The 18,376-nt window shown below is 40.6% G+C and overlaps 1 protein-coding gene across 3 annotated transcripts in view; it reads left to right on the top strand.

Annotated features, from left to right (window-relative positions):
* LOC146371313 (NACHT, LRR and PYD domains-containing protein 3-like) overlaps positions 1–18,376 on the top strand; it is a 59,445-nt gene that overhangs the window by 31,191 nt on the left and 9,878 nt on the right. For all 3 annotated transcript variants that reach the window (XM_084907807.1, XM_084907806.1, XM_084907805.1), the window contains 5 exons: positions 11,288–11,458; positions 11,763–11,936; positions 12,222–12,395; positions 14,226–14,399; positions 14,768–14,941. In XM_084907807.1, the coding sequence (XP_084763933.1) occupies positions 11,288–11,458; positions 11,763–11,936; positions 12,222–12,395; positions 14,226–14,399; positions 14,768–14,941 (867 nt within the window). The remainder of the gene's footprint in view (positions 1–11,287; positions 11,459–11,762; positions 11,937–12,221; positions 12,396–14,225; positions 14,400–14,767; positions 14,942–18,376) is intronic.

Below are 18,376 nucleotides of genomic sequence, written 5' to 3'. Positions count from 1 at the left end.
TTACACAGCGGTGGAGAGTAGATTTTATCAAAGTAGATGTCTTTCTGAAAGCGCTGTAACTAAGTTTAAGAATATAATCCACCCACTGTTATCATCTTCAATGCCCTGTACCAACACAGAGCAGAGCAGCTATCTGAACGCTACCCCAACAGAGGTCGATTATCTTGTTAATAATTTCACCTCCTCACTACGTACGACTCTGGATACTGTAGCTCCAGTGAAAACTAAGGTCTCTAATCAGAAGTACCTGACTCCGTGGTATAATTCTCAAACACGTACCCTAAAGCAGATGACTCGTAATCTGGAGAGGAAATGGCGTGTCACAAATTTAGAGGATCATCATTTAGCCTGGAGAAATAGTTTGCTGCTTTATAAGAAAGCCCTCCGCAAAGCCAGAACATCTTACTATTCATCACTGATTGAAGAAAATAAGAACAACCCCAGGTTTCTCTTCAGCACTGTAGCCAGGCTGACAAAGAGTCAGAGCTCTGTTGAGCCAACCATCCCTTTAACGTTAACTAGTAATGACTTCATGAACTTCTTCACAAATAAAATTTTTATCATTAGAGAAAAAATTACCAGTAATCATCCCACAGATGTAATATTATCTACAGCTACTCTTAGTACCATTGATGTTAAGTTAGACTCTTTTTCTCCAATTGATCTTTCTGAGTTAACTTCAATAATTACTTCCTCCAAACCATCAACGTGTGTTTTAGACCCCATTCCTACAAAACTGCTCAAAGAAGTCCTGCCATTGATTAATTCTTCGATCTTAAATATGATCAACCTATCTCTAATGGTCGGCTATGTACCACAGGCCTTCAAGCTGGCTGTGGTTAAACCTTTACTCAAAAAGCCATCTCTAGACCCAGCAGTCTTAGCTAATTATAGGCCAATCTCCAACCTTCCTTTCATATCAAAAATCCTTGAAAGAGTAGTTGTCAAACAGCTAACAGATTATCTGCAGAGGAATGGTTTATTTGAAGAGTTTCAGTCAGGTTTCAGAGCTCATCACAGCACAGAAACAGCTTTAGTGAAGGTTACAAATGATCTTCTTATGGCCTCTGACAGTGGACTCATCTCTGTGCTTGTCCTGCTAGACCTCAGTGCAGCGTTCGATACTGTCGACCATAATATCCTATTAGAGCGATTAGAACATGCTGTAGGTATTACAGGTACTGCACTGCAGTGGTTTGTATCATATCTATCTAATAGACTCCAATTTGTGCATGTAAATGGAGAGTCCTCTTCACACACTGAGGTTAATTATGGAGTTCCACAGGGTTCAGTGCTAGGACCAATTCTGTTTACATTATACATGCTTCCCTTAGGCAGCATCATTAGAAGACATAGCATACATTTTCACTGCTATGCAGATGACACCCAGCTCTATCTGTCCATGAAGCCAGATAACACACACCAATTAGTTAAACTGCAGGAATGTCTTAAAGACATAAAGACCTGGATGGCCGCTAACTTTCTGCTTCTTAATTCAGATCAAACTGAGGTTATTGTACTCGGCCCTGAAAATCTTAGAAATATGGTATCTAACCAGATTCATACTCTGGATGGCATTACCTTGGCCTCCAGTAACGCTGTGAGGAACCTTGGAGTCATTTTTGACCAGGACATGTCCTTCAACGCACATATTAAACAAATATGTAAGACTGCTTTCTTCCATTTGCGCAACATCTCTAAAATTAGAAATATCCTGTCTCAGAGTGACGCTGAAAAACTAGTTCATGCATTTATTACTTCCAGGCTGGACTACTGTAATTCATTATTATTAGGATGTCCAAAAAACTCACTGAAAAGCCTTCAGCTAATCCAAAATGCTGCAGCAAGAGTACTGACAGGGACTAGAAGGAGAGAGCATATTTCTCCTGTTTTGGCTTCCCTTCATTGGCTTCCTGTTAAGTCCAGAATTGAATTCAAAATCCTGCTCCTCACATACAAGGTCTTAAATAATCAGGCCCCATCTTATCTTAATGACCTTGTAGTACCATATCACCCTATTAGAGCACTTCGCTCTCGCTCTGCAGGCCTACTTGTTGTTCCTAGAGTATTTAAAAGTAGAATGGGAGGCAGAGCCTTCAGTTTTCAGGCCCCTCTTCTGTGGAACCAGCTTCCAGTTTGGATTCGGGAGACAGAAACTATCTCTACTTTCAAGATTAGGCTTAAAACTTTCCTTTTTGCTAAAGCATATAGTTAGGGCTGGACCAGGTGACCCTGAATCCTCCCTTAGTTATGCTGCAATAGACGTAGGCTGCCGGGGGATTCCCAAGATGCATTGAGTTTTTCCTTTCCAGTCACCTTTCTCACTCACTATGTATTAATAGACCTCTCTGCATTGAATCATATCTGTTATTAACCTCTGTCTCTCTTCCACAGCATGTCTTTTATCCTGTCTTCCCTCTCTCACCCCAACCGGTCGCAGCAGATGGCCGCCCCTCCCTGAGCCTGGTTCTGCCGGAGGTTTCTTCCTGTTAAAAGGGAGTTTTTCCTTCCCACTGTCGCCAAAGTGCTTGCTCATAGGGGGTCATATGATTGTTGGGTTTTTCTCTGTATCTATGAAGCGCCTTGAGGCGACTTTTGTTGTGATTTGGCGCTATATAAATAAAATTGAATTGAATTGAATTGAATTGAAAATCCTTAGCATAGTCCGGCAGATGTTCAAGGACCTCAGTCCCCTGAAACAATAGAGGCGACTCTGGCCCTTCCTGTAAAGTGCCGTGGTGTTTTTAGCCAAGTTTAGTCCAAATTCCTGTCAATGTATACTCCGAGGTATTTATAGTTGTCCACAATGTCAACATTGACCCCCTGGATTGAAACCGGGGTCAAGTGTTTTCTGGTCTTCCTGAAGCCTACGATCAATTCTTTTGTCTTTGCCACGTTGAGCTGAAGAGGATTCTTCTCACACCATGTGACAAAGAACTCGACCACAGCCCGGTACTCTGTCTCATCATCCCTGCTGATGCATCCAACCACCGCAGAGTCATCAGAAAACTTCTGAAGATGGAGGTCTTGGTGCAGTGGCTGAAGTCTGTGGTGTAGAGGGTGAAGAGGAAGGGGGAGAGGACAGTCCCTTGTGGTGCCCCTGTGTTGCTGATTACCTTGTAAGACACACACTGTGGAAGACGCACACATTGTGGTCTTCCTGTCAGTTAATCAACAATCCAGGACACCAGAGAAGCATCAACCTGCATCGCTGTCAACTTATTTCCCAGGAGGGTTGGCCTGATAGCGTTGAAAGCACTGGAAAAGTAAAAAAGTCATGATGGTCACAGTGCTATCCGGCTGGTCCAGATGGACTTCCACGGATGCATTATCATTGAGAATGTCCTGGTGCATCCATGATTCAGTGAAACACATCAGGCTACACTCCCGGTATTCCCTCTGACTCTGTACCAGCGCTGAGAGCTTATCAATTTTATTTATTAACGATCGCACATTTCCCATTACGATAGACGGCAGACATGGTTTGTACCTCCTCCTCGCTTCGAGCCGCCGCTGTCTCACCGTCTCCCTCTTTCTTCTTTTCTGTCTTCCTGTTTTCCTCCAAATTTCAACTGGCACGTCTGTGGGTCTGGCCGGCCAACCAGCCGGCATCAGGGCGATCAGCTGAATGTGGAGTAAACAGTCCTTGCAGTATGTAGGAGTTGTGTCGCGGTCCCGTTCCTCGATAAAAGCACCTGAACATACAAAAAATCTATATCAGCTCAAAGTCTGAAATACTTTTTTTTTTCTGAAAAATCATAGCTTATTAAATGCTGTTTTTCTTACCTGTTTACTGTGACTTCTGTGTCTGAAGTTCAGTGTTGGGGAGTAACGGAATACATGTACCGCCGTTGCGTATTTAAAATACAAAATATGAGTAACTGTATTCCGTTACAGTTACTGTTTAAAAAGGTGGTATTTAGAATACAGTTACTTTGTTGAAATAAATGGATTACATGGCGGTATTTTCCTGTTTCATATTGTCGCGGGTCAGGACTGTTTGGGTTTGACAGCTACGTTCTGTTGTTCCAGGTGGCAGCGTTATGGTTGCCATGGTTACAGGGTGACGCTCTCTCTCTGTGACTGTGTGTTTCCTGGGTGAGAGAGCGCCTTTTTGCTGTTGTGCAAAGCTAATAGGCAGAATGCTACAGGCATAGCTCTAAAGAATGTAGCATCATGGGCAGTGTAGTCTGTGCTGCAGGGAGAATGGACTGCCATACTCGTTATTGGTCTGTGAGCGCGAGGAGGGAGAAAAAGGAAAAGTACGAGCTGTCATCGAGCAGAAATGGGAGCTGGAAGGATGTAAATATAATAATAACCACTGCAGCCAAGAAGAGTGCCTGATGAGCCCAGTTGTAAGTAAGCTATTAAGACTCGACAGTACACTGTGTTCGTGTTTTCCTCCGAAACAACAATAAGTTCCGTTGGAGCAGCCTTTCAAATCCTCTCTCTGTCTAAAACTTAACCCAGACAACAAAGTGTTAAGGGTCCAAAATATTGAGGATGAAGTACACAACAACACCAACTCCAGACAGGGCCAGGCCAAACGATGATTTTTAATGAAACACACGTGTGGGAGATGAATACTGTACGCAGACAGCATTGATCTCTGTCTTAACAATACACAATCAGTCATTTTATATCAGGGTATTATAACGCCCCCTCATGCGTCATCACATACAATACATGCATACGTCAATTCAAAACCACAAACGTTCTGTTAGCAACTTTTGACACAGTTAGGAAAGAACATTGTCTCCGTCTCCACGGCAGGTTCTTCCTGTCCATCTTCTGACTCTCGCTTATCTCTGGAATCATCAGACGGAGTTCTGCAACAAACTGTTCTTTTGCAGCACAATTTTGCAGTCACAAGCAAAATATGACTAAACTTTCACTTATAAATGAGTCTACCTACAGTGTGTGTGTGTCCCGACCTTAAATGCTCTCTGGTTAGTTTCACTTTCACAAGCACGCTCAAAAGCCTGCTGCAGTGTAGTCCGTGCTGCAGGGAGAATGGACTTCCATACCAGTTATGTGTCTGTGAGCGCAAGGAGGGAGAGAAAGGAGAGTGGAAAAGTACCAGTTGTCATCGAGCAGAAACGGGAGATGGAAGCATGTAAATATAATAACCACTGCAGCCAAGAAGAGTGCCTGACGAGCCCAGTTGTAAGTAAGCTATTAAGACTCAACTGTGCACTGTGTTCGTGTTTTCCTCCGAAACAACAATAAGTTCAGTTGGAGCAGCCTTTCAACCGCTTTCTCTGTCTGTCCTGTGGGTCTCTCGCAAGCAAAGTTGTGTGGGTCAACTTTGCTTGCGAGAGACCCACGGGTTCTGTGTCGGCTACGAGCCTGACACGGAACCTGATGTATTAGCCAGAGGTCCCTTTACTATAGATCGGAGCCGCGGACCTTCAGTAACAGTAATAAATCACACAGCAATAGTACATCCATGTAGTTGTAAAAAGCATGACAATATATTTAGTAATCCAAAGTTTTCAGAATACTTTACTGATGGGTTTGTCTAGCACAACCCCTCGCTGGAACGAGACAATTCTACTACAACAGCAAAAGCAAGACGGAAGTCACCAAAGTTCTTTATGTTAATCGTGCATGAGGGAGAGAACTGGATGAGCGCCGTTCCTTCACTTGACCCCAGTTGCTCTCGTCTGCTCCCTCGCAACACTGTTCTTTATTGACGTTACATGAATATGCACGGGTTCATTAACATAGGATATCTTACATAGGTATGCACATGAACAAAGAGTACCGTGTGTGTGTGTGTGTGTGTGGGGGGGGGGGGGGTCAAGATGTGACCCTGTGAACGACTTCCCACAACCTGCAGTCCAGCAGTTCATCTAAATAAAAGGCACTTATACTGAAACAGATATACTTGTGTTTGCTATACCATAAAACAATAAAAGAAGGTACGACCTCTCTCATGACCCCAGGATGTGAGTGTGTATGCCAGAACACTCTGGAAGGCACACAGAGTCTTTACAGACTGCTAAGGATCAGACCCCTATCAATATGCAATTGATTATAAAACTCTAAGCATAAACGAGTAAATATTTCTAAGCATAAATGAGAATCAACAATATAAACCTGACAGTTACTTTCATTGAGTAACGTAACGGAATACGTTACAAAATACATTTTGGGCCATGTATTCTCTAATCTGTAGTGGAATACATTTTAAATTTTTGGGGTTTACTACCAGTGGGTTTAAATCTGGGACTCTCCGCCATTTGACCTTACTGAAGAAGCTTCTCGGATGAGAGGTGAAACGTCTTCAAGCAACTTAAAGAAGTCCAGACGCTTTTTCTTTCCAAGCTCCTTAGACTACGATGACCTGGATGACTGAGAACCTTCACAAACAATACATTTTAAAAGTAACCTTCCCAACACTGATGAAGTTCATGCTTAAAAAAACTTGCTTGGATAAGTATGTTGAGCCAAAGATGGACAAAACTCTAAATGCATACTTTTTCATGTCAGGAATGGCACTCCATGTTTTAAAAACTTTGTCTGTGTTGGGGAGTTTTTCCATATCACTCCATTTGTGCTCTTTAGAGAATGTAGCCTTCTGATTTGAACTTATTTACCCTCAAATCTTTATCCGCTCTGTCAGCTTGTTCAATTTCTAGATCTGGCTTACTTATTGCGGTGAATGCAACTGTGTTCAGCAGGGATGGGTTGATGTCGAGCGGTGTGACAAAGAAAGAGAGTAGGTTACTCCTTTCTGAAATCACTGAATCTTTCTCCAAATGCAGCTTGCATTGCAGTGAAGGCACGGTGGAAAGGATCATAATTTATTTGACTGTTGGCTTCATTGAAATCTCTTAGGGAGGGGAAGTGAGAGAGTGTGCCTTTTTGTGCATCTCTTACGAACACTGTCATGTTGCTTTCAAATGCCAAAACATCCTCCAGCATTTGCATGGCCCTGCTTCCCTTTCCTTGGAGATTTTTATTCTGCTTGTTCAAGTGACTTGTCATATCCACCATGAAGTAAAACTTACCTAGCCAATCGAGGTCTTCCAGTTCAGGATAGTTCAATTCAATTCAATTCAATTCAATTTTATTTATATAGCACCAAATCACAACAAAAGTCGCCTCAAGGCGCTTCATAGATACAGAGAAAAACCCAACAATCATATGACCCCCTATGAGCAAGCACTTTGGCGACAGTGGGAAGGAAAAACTCCCTTTTAACAGGAAGAAACCTCCGGCAGAACCAGGCTCAGGGAGGGGCGGTCATCTGCTGCGACCGGTTGGGGTGAGAGAAGGAAGACAGGATAAAAGACATGCTGTGGAAGAGAGACAGAGGTTAATAACAGATATGATTCAATGCAGAGAGGTCTATTAACACATAGTGAGTGAGAAAGGTGACTGGAAAGGAAAAACTCAATGCATCATGGGAATCCCCCGGCAGCCTACGTCTATTGCAGCATAACTAAGGGAGGATTCAGGGTCACCTGGTCCAGCCCTAACTATATGCTTTAGCAAAAAGGAAAGTTTTAAGCCTAATCTTAAAAGTAGAGATAGTGTCTGTCTCCCGAATCCAAACTGGAAGCTGGTTCCACAGAAGAGGGGCCTGAAAACTGAAGGCTCTGCCTCCCATTCTACTTTTAAATACTCTAGGAACAACAAGTAGGCCTGCAGAGCGAGAGCGAAGTGCTCTAATAGGGTGATATGGTACTACAAGGTCATTAAGATAAGATGGGGCCTGATTATTTAAGACCTTGTATGTGAGGAGCAGGATTTTGAATTCAATTCTAGACTTAACAGGAAGCCAATGAAGGGAAGCCAAAACAGGAGAAATATGTTCTCTCTTTCTAGTCCCTGTCAGTACTCTTGCTGCAGCATTTTGGATTAGCTGAAGGCTTTTCAGTGAGTTTTTTGGACATCCTGATAATAATGAATTACAGTAGTCAGGCCTGGAAGTAATAAATGCATGAACTAGTTTTTCAGCGTCACTCTGAGACAGGATATTTCTAATTTTAGAGATGTTGCGCAAATGGAAGAAAGCAGTCTTACATATTTGTTTAATATGTGCGTTGAAGGACATGTCCTGGTCAAAAATGACTCCAAGGTTCCTCACAGCGTTACTGGAGGCCAAGGTAATGCCATCCAGAGTATGAATCTGGTTAGATACCATATTTCTAAGATTTTCAGGGCCGAGTACAATAACCTCAGTTTGATCTGAATTAAGAAGCAGAAAGTTAGCGGCCATCCAGGTCTTTATGTTTTTAAGACATTCCTGCAGTTTAACTAATTGGTGTGTGTTATCTGGCTTCATGGACAGATAGAGCTGGGTGTCATCGGCATAGCAGTGAAAATGTATGCTGTGTCTTCTAATGATGCTGCCTAAGGGAAGCATGTATAATGTAAACAGAATTGGTCCTAACACTGAACCCTGTGGAACTCCATAATTAACCTCAGTGTGTGAAGAGGACTCTCCATTTACATGCACAAATTGGAGTCTATTAGATAGATATGATACAAACCACTGCAGTGCAGTACCTGTAATACCTACAGCATGTTCTAATCGCTCTAATAGGATATTATGGTCAACAGTATCGAACGCTGCACTGAGGTCTAGCAGGACAAGCACAGAGATGAGTCCACTGTCAGAGGCCATAAGAAGATCATTTGTAACCTTCACTAAAGCTGTTTCTGTGCTGTGATGAGCTCTGAAACCTGACTGAAACTCTTCAAATAAACCATTCCTCTGCAGATGATCTGTTAGCTGTTTGACAACTACTCTTTCAAGGATTTTTGATATGAAAGGAAGGTTGGAGATTGGCCTATAATTAGCTAAGACTGCTGGGTCTAGAGATGGCTTTTTCAGTAAAGGTTTAACTACAGCCAGCTTGAAGGCCTGTGGTACATAGCCGATTATTAGAGATAGGTTGATCATATTTAAGATCGAAGAATTAATTAATGGCAGGACCTCTTTGAGCAGTTTTGTAGGAATGGGGTCTAAAAGACACGTTGATGGTTTGGAGGAAGTAATTATTGAAGTTAACTCAGAAAGATCAATTGGAGAAAAAGAGTCTAACTTAACATCAATGGTACTAAGAGTAGCTGTAGATAATATTACATCTGTGGGATGATTACTGGTAATTTTTTCTCTAATGATAAAAATTTTATTTGTGAAGAAGTTCATGAAGTCATTACTAGTTAACGTTAAAGGGATGGTTGGCTCAACAGAGCTCTGACTGTTTGTCAGCCTGGCTACAGTGCTGAAGAGAAACCTGGGGTTGTTCTTATTTTCTTCAATCAGTGATGAATAGTAAGATGTTCTGGCTTTGCGGAGGGCTTTCTTATAAAGCAGCAAACTATTTCTCCAGGCTAAATGATGATCCTCTAAATTTGTGACACACCATTTCCTCTCCAGATTACGAGTCATCTGCTTTAGGGTACGTGTTTGAGAATTATACCACGGAGTCAGGTACTTCTGATTAGAGACCTTAGTTTTCACTGGAGCTACAGTATCCAGAGTCGTACGTAGTGAGTAGGTGAAATTATTAACAAGATAATCGACCTCTGTTGGGGTAGCGTTCAGATAGCTGCTCTGCTCTGTGTTGGTACAGGGCATTGAAGATGATAACAGTGGGTGGATTATATTCTTAAACTTAGTTACAGCGCTTTCAGAAAGACATCTACTTTGATAAAATCTACTCTCCACCGCTGTGTAATCAATTATTGTAAATGTAAATGTTATCAGGAAATGATCAGACAGGAGAGGGTTTTCAGGAAACACTGTTAAATGTTCAGTTTCTATGCCATATGTTAAAACAAGATCTAGAGTGTGATTAAAGTGGTGGGTGGGTTCTTTTACATTTTGAGAGAAGCCAATTGAGTCTAATAACAGACTAAATGCCATGTTGAGGCTGTCATTTTTAGCATCTACATGGATGTTAAAATCACCCACAATAATTATTTTATTTGAGCTCAGAACTAAATTAGATATAAAGTCTGAGAAATCAGACAGAAACTCTGTGTAAGGCCCAGGTGGACGATAGATGATAACAAGTAAGACTGGTTTCTGAGTTTCACAGCTGGGGTGGACAATGTTAAGCATCAGGCTTTCAAATGAATTAAAAGTCTGTCTTGGTCTTTCATTAATTAATAGGCTGGTGTGAAAAATTGCTGCCACACCGCCCCCTCGGCCTGTGCTTCGAGGTTTCTGGTAGTTAGAATGACTCGGGGGTGTTGATTCATTTAAACTAACATAATCATCCTGCTGCAACCAGGTTTCTGTAAGGCAGAGTAAATCAATTTGTTGATCAATTATTAAGTCATGTACTAACAGAGACTTGGAGGAGAGAGACCTAATATTTAATAATCCACATTTCACTGTTTTACTCTTTGGTTCAGATGTGGATACTGTATTGTTCTTTCTTTGTAATTGTTTATGTTTAAGTTGTTTGTTGCTGTTTTTTAGTTTGTTTTTTGTCTTTTTGGAAGCTGACACAGTCTCTATGGAGATGGGTTTTTGGGGGGGTAGCAGGAGGATAGTTGAGGCCTTTGCTTTCCAACAAGGATTTCACATGTTCCAGACAGGGAGCGAAGCAAATCAGCACCACTCCCCTTGAGAGACACCAGACTTTTTTGTACAGCAGGAGATCTGAATATTCATTCTTGACTTCTCCTAACAATGAACAAAACTGTCGGTGGCTTAACCCCCCCAACCCCCTTCAAACGCCTCCGAAGCTTATGTCTTCTTTGTTGTGAGATCTGATGATTTATGTGGTATGTGCTGCGGTTTGTTTTTTCTGTTCTCAAACTGATCTCCCTGTTGGAGCTCAGTCTGGGGGGAGTTCTTTTTTTCTTCTCGTTTTTCCCCATGTTGTGCATTTTCCATTGTTGTACCTCTCTGACCTGTCTTCCCCATGCAGTGTTTGTGTAATCTATGTATGGTCGGAAGGGTAAGATGGCACTGGCAAGGCTTGCAGTCTTAACCCAATTTCCCTCGGGATGATTAAAGTATTATCTATCAATCGATCAATCAATCAATAATAATAATCTATGAATTAAAATGAATTAAGAAATGCCCTTTATTTATGGTTGTGGTTTTATGATTGTGGCCAAAGGGAGCAGCTACAAGGAGGCTGAAGAGCCACATGTGGCTCTGGAGCCGCAGGTTGCCGACCCTTACTTATTTTTTTGCTTGATTTTGTTAACTATGAATTGTAGTATCTACTGACATTACTTTTCTTCACTTGTAACAATGAAAGTTTTTGGTATTAAACACAAATTTACTTTTTATTTTTTTATTTTCCAGACTGAGTGGCTGTAACCTCTCAGAGAGAAGCTGTGTAGCTCTGTCCACAGTTCTCAGCTCCCAGTCTAGTTTGAGAGCGCTGGACCTGAGTAACAACACCCTACAAGATTCAAAAATGAAGCATCTGTTTGCTGCACTGCAGAGTCCACTTTTTACACTGGAAACTCTGAGGTCAGATCAAAGCATATTTATTTTCATCAAATTATATAAATCAAAAATTAAAACTTTTAGCTTATGAATGTCAGTTTAATCAATTTGTTTTACTTACTTACTAGTTTTCATTATTTATAAATCACAACAAAATACCATATTTCTGATATGTTAAAAATAAGGAAATAGCTATTCCAGCAAGTCCTGAAACAACACTAAATATTGCCAGACCTAGTAACTGATCACTTCACCATGAACTACATAAATACACTTTAAATTCAGCTTTGTCTGTGTGTGTGTGTGTGTGTGTTTTCTTTATTTCTAGACTAAGTGGCTGTTTTCTGTCGGAGTCAAGCTGTGAAGCTCTGTCCTCTGTTCTCAGCTCCCAGTCCTCTAGTCTGAGAGGGCTGGACCTGAGTAACAACACCCTACACGATTCAGGAGTGAAGCCTCTATCTGCTGCACTGCAGAGTCCATGCAGTACACTGGAAACCCTGACGTCAGCTCAAAGGATATTTATTTTTCATCAAATTAAATATTTAAACAATGTAAACTTTTGGCTATTAAATGTCAGCTTCATCAGTTTGTTATTGCAGCTCACTAGTTTTCATTATTTATAAATCACAACAAATTGCCATATTTCAGATATATTAAAAATAAGGAAATAGCATTCCAGCCAGTCGTGAAACAACATTAAATATAGCTCGACATAGAATCTCTGCATCACTGCACCATCAATACAATTTAAATTCAGCTTTTGCATGTGTGTGTTCTTTATTTCTAGACTTGGTGTTTGTTTCCTGTCAGAGATGAGCTGTGAAGCTCTGTCTTTCGCTCTAAGTTCTCAGTTCTCTGTTTTGAGAGTGCTGGACCTGAGTAACAACAACCTACAAGATTCAGGAGTGAAGCTTTTGTCTGCTGGACTACAAAGTCCACACTGTACACTAGAAACTCTGAGGTCAGAACAAAATGATTGTTTTCATCAAATGACATAATTAACCAATAAAAGATTTATCTAATAAATTCCATTTTTTTTCCATTACTGTTTATTTTGCCATTATTTCTAAATCACAGAACAGTGCCACATTTCTGATCTGTTTGAAATAATGAAATGCAAATTCCAGGTAGACCTGAAACAACATCAAATATTACCAGACCTACTTAGTCATTTAAATTCAGCTGTGTGTGTGTTTCTGTTTGTGTGCGGTGTTCTTTACAGGGAGTGCAGAATTATTAGGCAAGTTGTATTTTTGAGGAATAATTTTATTATTGAACAACAACCATGTTCTCAATGAACCCACAAAACTCATTAATATCAAAGCTGAATGTTTTTGGAAGTAGTTTTTACTTTGTTTTTAGTTTTAGCTATTTTAGGGGGATATCTGTGTGTGCAGGTGACTATTACTGTGCATAATTATTAGGCAACTTAACAAAAAACAAATATATACCCATTTCAATGATTTATTTTTACCTATGAAACAAATCTAACATCTCCACATTCACAAATATACATTTCTGACATTCAAAAACAAAACAAAAACAAATCAGCGACCAATATAGCCACCTTTCTTTGCAAGGACACTCAAAAGCCTGCCATCCATGGATTCTGTCAGTGTTTTGATCTGTTCACCATCAACATTGCGTGCAGCAGCAACCACAGCCTCCCAGACACTGTTCAGAGAGGTGTACTGTTTTCCCTCCTTGTAAATCTCACATTTGATGATGGACCACAGGTTCTCAATGGGGTTCAGATCAGGTGAACAAGGTGGCCATGTCATTAGTTTTTCTTCTTTTATACCCTTTCTTGCCAGCCACGCTGTGGAGTACTTGGACGCGTGTGATGGAGCATTGTCCTGCATGAAAATCATGTTTTTCTTGAAGGATGCAGACTTCTTCCTGTACCACTGCTTGAAGAAGGTGTCTTCCAGAAACTGGCAGTAGGACTGGGAGTTGAGCTTGACTCCATCCTCAACCCGAAAAGGCCCCACAAGCTCATCTTTGATGATACCAGCCCAAACCAGTACTCCATCTCCACCTTGCTGGCGTCTGAGTCGGACTGGAGCTCTCTGCCCTTTACCAATCCAGCCACGGGCCCATCCATCTGGCCCATCAAGACTCACTCTCATTTCATCAGTCCATAAAACCTTAGAAAAATCAGTCTTGAGATATTTCTTGGCCCAGTCTTGACGTTTCAGCTTGTGTGTCTTGTTCAGTGGTGGTCGTCTTTCAGCCTTTCTTACCTTGGCCATGTCTCTGAGTATTGCACACCTTGTGCTTTTGGGCACTCCAGTGATGTTGCAGCTCTGAAATATGGCCAAACTGGTGGCAAGTGGCATCTTGGCAACTGCACGCTTGACTTTTCTCAGTTCATGGGCAGTTATTTTGCGCCTTGGTTTTTCCACACGCTTCTTGCGACCCTGTTGACTATTTTGAATGAAACGCTTGATTGTTCGATGATCACGCTTCAGAAGCTTTGCAATTTTGAGACTGCTGCATCCCTCTGCAAGATATCTCACTATTTTTGACTTTTCTGAGCCTGTCAAGTCCTTCTTTTGACCCATTTTGCCAAAGGAAAGGAAGTTGCCTAATAATTATGCACACCTGATATAGGGTGTTGATGTCATTAGACCACACCCCTTCTCATTACAGAGATGCACATCACCTAATATGCTTAATTGGTAGTAGGCTTTCGAGCCTATACAGCTTGGAGTAAGACAACATGCATGCAGAGGATGGTGTGGACAAAATACTCATTTGCCTAATAATTCTGCACTCCCTGTATTTCTAGAACAAGTGACTGTAATCTCACAGGAAGAAGCTGTGAAGCTCTGTCCACAGCTGTCTGCTCCCAGTCCTCTACGCTGACAGAGCTGGACCTGAGTAACAATGACTTGGATGATTCAGGGTTGAAGCTCATGTCTGCTGCATTGGAGAGTCCACATTGTACTCTGGAAACTCTGAGGTCAGGATTCAGTCTTTTCCACTCAGCATTATTTATAATCCATACTACATTAATGAATAAATGGCAAAGGGTTATAGAATTGTCTGATGCCTTTTTATTTATAATTAGTTTGATTATTTGACTCTGAATTACACTCATATTACATTAATGTGCACAGTACTTCCAGGCTGGATTAATTAAATTCATTGTTGTTCTGAAAACTCTCTGAAAACCTTCAGTTCATCCAACATGCTGCAGCAAGAACACTAAGAGGGACTTGAAAGAGGGACCGTATTTTCTCCGTATTACCTTATCATCATTGGCTTCCTCTGGAATTGAGAGCCAAAAAAGTGAAGTGTTTTCAGATGAGTTGTTTTGTGTGTCTGCAGTCTGTCAGGCTGTCTGGTCACAGAGCAAGGCTGTATTAATTTGGCTTCAGCTCTGAGCTCCAGCCCCTCCCATCTGAGAGAGCTGGACCTGAGTTACAATCATCCAGGAGACTCAGGAATTGAGCTGCTGTCGGCTGGACTGAGGGATCCTGGCTGGAGACTGGAGACTCTCAGGTATGGAGAGAATGTCTGATAGAGGAGGAAGAGCTGGAAACATTTCCTGTGTCCTTCCCTCACTTCCTTTTTGTTTCAGGAACAGAAACACTTGTCTAGCTGTAAAGTAGATGGATATTTATATAGGGGTTCTCCAATGAGTCCATTTGCAGTAAAATTAATGATAACTGATAAGTCATGTTGAAAATCTAATTAACAGTAGACCTACAGTGAGGTCCATAGATATTTGGACAGAGACAACTTTTTCTATTTTTGATTCTCTACATTTTAAATGAAAAAAAAGGGGGTTTAACAAAAACATTTTAATGCTCTGCTAGGCCTTTACTGCAGCAGCTTTAAGTTGCTGTTTGTTTGTGGGCCTTTCTGTCCAAACTTTTGAAATACTCAGTTGGGTTAAGATTAAAATTTTCTACTCCTAATATTGCAGCAATTTCTTGCATGGCCTTTTGCATATGGCTTGTTTCACCTGTATGAAGAGCTTCTTTGGCCACATTTATCACAGCAAAACTTTTCAACTGAAAGTACAACACCTCAAATAAACTCCAGGCCTTTTTGTCTGTTTAATCGATGATGGCAAAATGAAGGAATTGCCCATTTGCCCATTAAATGGCTGTTGAGTCAGCCATATAGTTTAATTCATAATATATTTTTTTGTGTTTACACTCACTCTTTGAAATAGATGCAAGTAAAACATAGCAAAAAATAAATAAATAAAAACAAAGATTCTCAGAGCCTCTTTCATTTAATTTTTAGTGTTTTAATCAACCTTGTTACATCGGTGGTGTTCCCGGTCAAAAGTGGCCACCATAGGAAATGAATTATTTATTTATTTATTAACCTTTATTTAACCAGGAAGATCCCATTGAGATTAAAAACCTCTTTTTCAAGGGAGACCTCGCCAAGATAGGCAGCAGCAGGTGTCTCACAGTTACAGAAATTACTCAAACACAGGCAGCAATAACACACATGCAACAATAAGTGAAAGAATACAAATAAAATAAAATAAAATTCAAATAAAAATAAAAAGTCAGTTAAAATGACAGTCAATCTAATTGAAACAGTTGCATGTTATGGACTTGGCCTCAAGGATTCGTAGTTTAGATTTAAAAGCACTTAATGAAATGAATTCAGTCATTTTCCTTCTGCAGTTTGTTCCAAGCCAAGGGTGCTAAATGGAAAAAAGCTCTTTTACCAAGTTCAGTTCGGGCAAATGGAACAGAAAGCAACAAGTAACCGGACGAAGAGAATACCGACCAGCATGTTTCATTACAAGCAGGGAACATATATAAGAAGGCAGCAACCTAAGTATCGCCTTATATATAAAACTGTATAAATGAGAGTTCCTCCGACTTACCAAAGCAGGCCATCCTACCTGAGAGTATAACTCACAGTGGTAAGTCTGAAATTTACGGTTAGTGATGAACCTCAGAGAAGCATGATACACGGAATCAACCATTCGAAGACATTGAGCAGAAGCATTCATATATAGAATATCACCATAATCCAGCACAGGCAAGAATGTTGCAGCAACAAGCCGCTTCTTTGTATTAAAAGAGAAACACAACTTATTTTGAAAATAAAATCTCAGTTTTAACTTCAGGTTTTTCACAAGATTCTCTACATGTGGTTTGAAGGTAAGCAAGTCATCAATTAAGATTCCCAGATATTTATAGGTGTGAACCAACTCTATTTAATTACCTTCAAGAGTGGTTACTGATGGGATTGTTTGGGCTCGTCTCCTTCATTTAGAAAACAACATGAGCTTTGTTTTGTCTGCGTTGAGAACAAGTTTAAGCTGAAGTAATGAGTGCTGGACAGCAAAAAAGGCGTTCTGCAAGGAGTTGATGGCTTGGACAAGAGTTGAACCACAGCTGTAAATAACTGTATCATCAGCATAGAAGTGCAACTTTGCATGTGGCACATGTAGACTAAGATTGTTTACGTAAATGATAAATAGAAGGGGACCTGTGGCACTCCGTTGTGCACTGTAACAAAGTCAGAACATAGACCGTCAGATTTAATGCACTGAGTCCTGTTACTGAGGTAGTTTGAGAACCATCCACTGCTCTCTCAGAGAGTCCTGACTGGAAGAGTCTAAGTTTTAAAATACAATGATCAACAGTGTCAAATGCTTTTGACAAATCAATAAAAAGGGATGCACAGTGTTGTTTTTTATCAAGTGCAATAGTAATATCATTTACCACTCTAATTGCAGCTGTGATAGTACTGTGATTCTTCGTAAAGCCTGATTGATATTCAGATAAAATGGCATTGGTGTGTAAAAACTCCTTTAACTGCTCACACACAAGAGCTTCAAGAACTTTGGCCAGCACAGATAGATTAGATATTGGTCTGTAATTAGTTAACACTGCTGGGTCGCCCCCTTTTAATAGTGGAATAACAAAAGCTGATTTCCATACTGAGGGAATTTTATTCGTATCAAGTGTGAGGTTGAAAAGTGTTGTGAGAGGCTCTGCCACAAAATCAGCTGCCAGTTTCAAGAAGTAAGGATCTAGTAAGTCTGGCCCTGGAGATTTTCTAGGATCTAACAGTTTAAGAGCTTTACAGACCTCCTGCACAGAGAAAGGAACAAAGTTAAATGGCTGACCAGGGTACACTGGAAGGTTTGTGCCAGATTTTACAGAGACTGGGTTCAGAGAGTCAAACAAAGAGCCAGAAGATATAAAGTGCTTATTAAAGCAATTCATAATCTCCTTCCTATCATGAACAGGAACAGAATCCTTAAAAACATAGGTGGGTAGAGCGTGGGAGCTTTTACTCACTGAAAGAGACTTAATGATTTTCCAGAACTTCTGTGGATTATTTAGGTTCTCAGTGGTAACAGACAGATAATATTCTATTTTAGCTTTCTTAATAGAGGAAGTACATTTGTTTCTTAGTTGTCTGAAAAGAAGCCAATCACTGGGGTAGACTGTTTTCCTCGCTTTGGCCCAAGCCAGGTTGCGCTCATGAATGGTATCTGCCAGCTCTGGGGAGAACCAGGGGTTTTCACGACCTTTTATCCTATATCTTCTTAATGGAGCATGTTTATTCACAATTTGCATAAACCCATCCCTAAAGAATGCCCACGCTAATTCTACATATAGGGATCAATCCTATTTTCTTCCAGTCATAGTTTGACAAATCATGATAAAATGCTTGTTCATTAAAATGTTCAAGAGTTCTTTTAAAAATAATACGATGTTGTGACTTGGCCACTTTAGTATTTCTAATAGCAGCAACAACACAGTGGTCACTTAAGTCGTTACAAAAGACACCCAAAGATTAAATTTATGAGGAACATTTGTCAAAATCAAGTCAATCAAGGTAGACTTTTCGGGGCTTTTGAGATTCGGCCGAGTGGGTAAATTGACCAGCTGGGTAAGACTGATAGAATCACAAAAAGATTTAAAATCATCTGAAACAGTTTTGAGC

This window comes from Perissodus microlepis, chromosome 16, assembly GCF_051167445.1.
Source record: "Perissodus microlepis isolate ML-2025 ecotype Zambia chromosome 16, ASM5116744v1, whole genome shotgun sequence".
NCBI classification, from domain to species: Eukaryota; Metazoa; Chordata; class Actinopteri; order Cichliformes; family Cichlidae; genus Perissodus; species Perissodus microlepis.
This window is presented reverse-complemented; position numbering and strand designations above follow the sequence as displayed.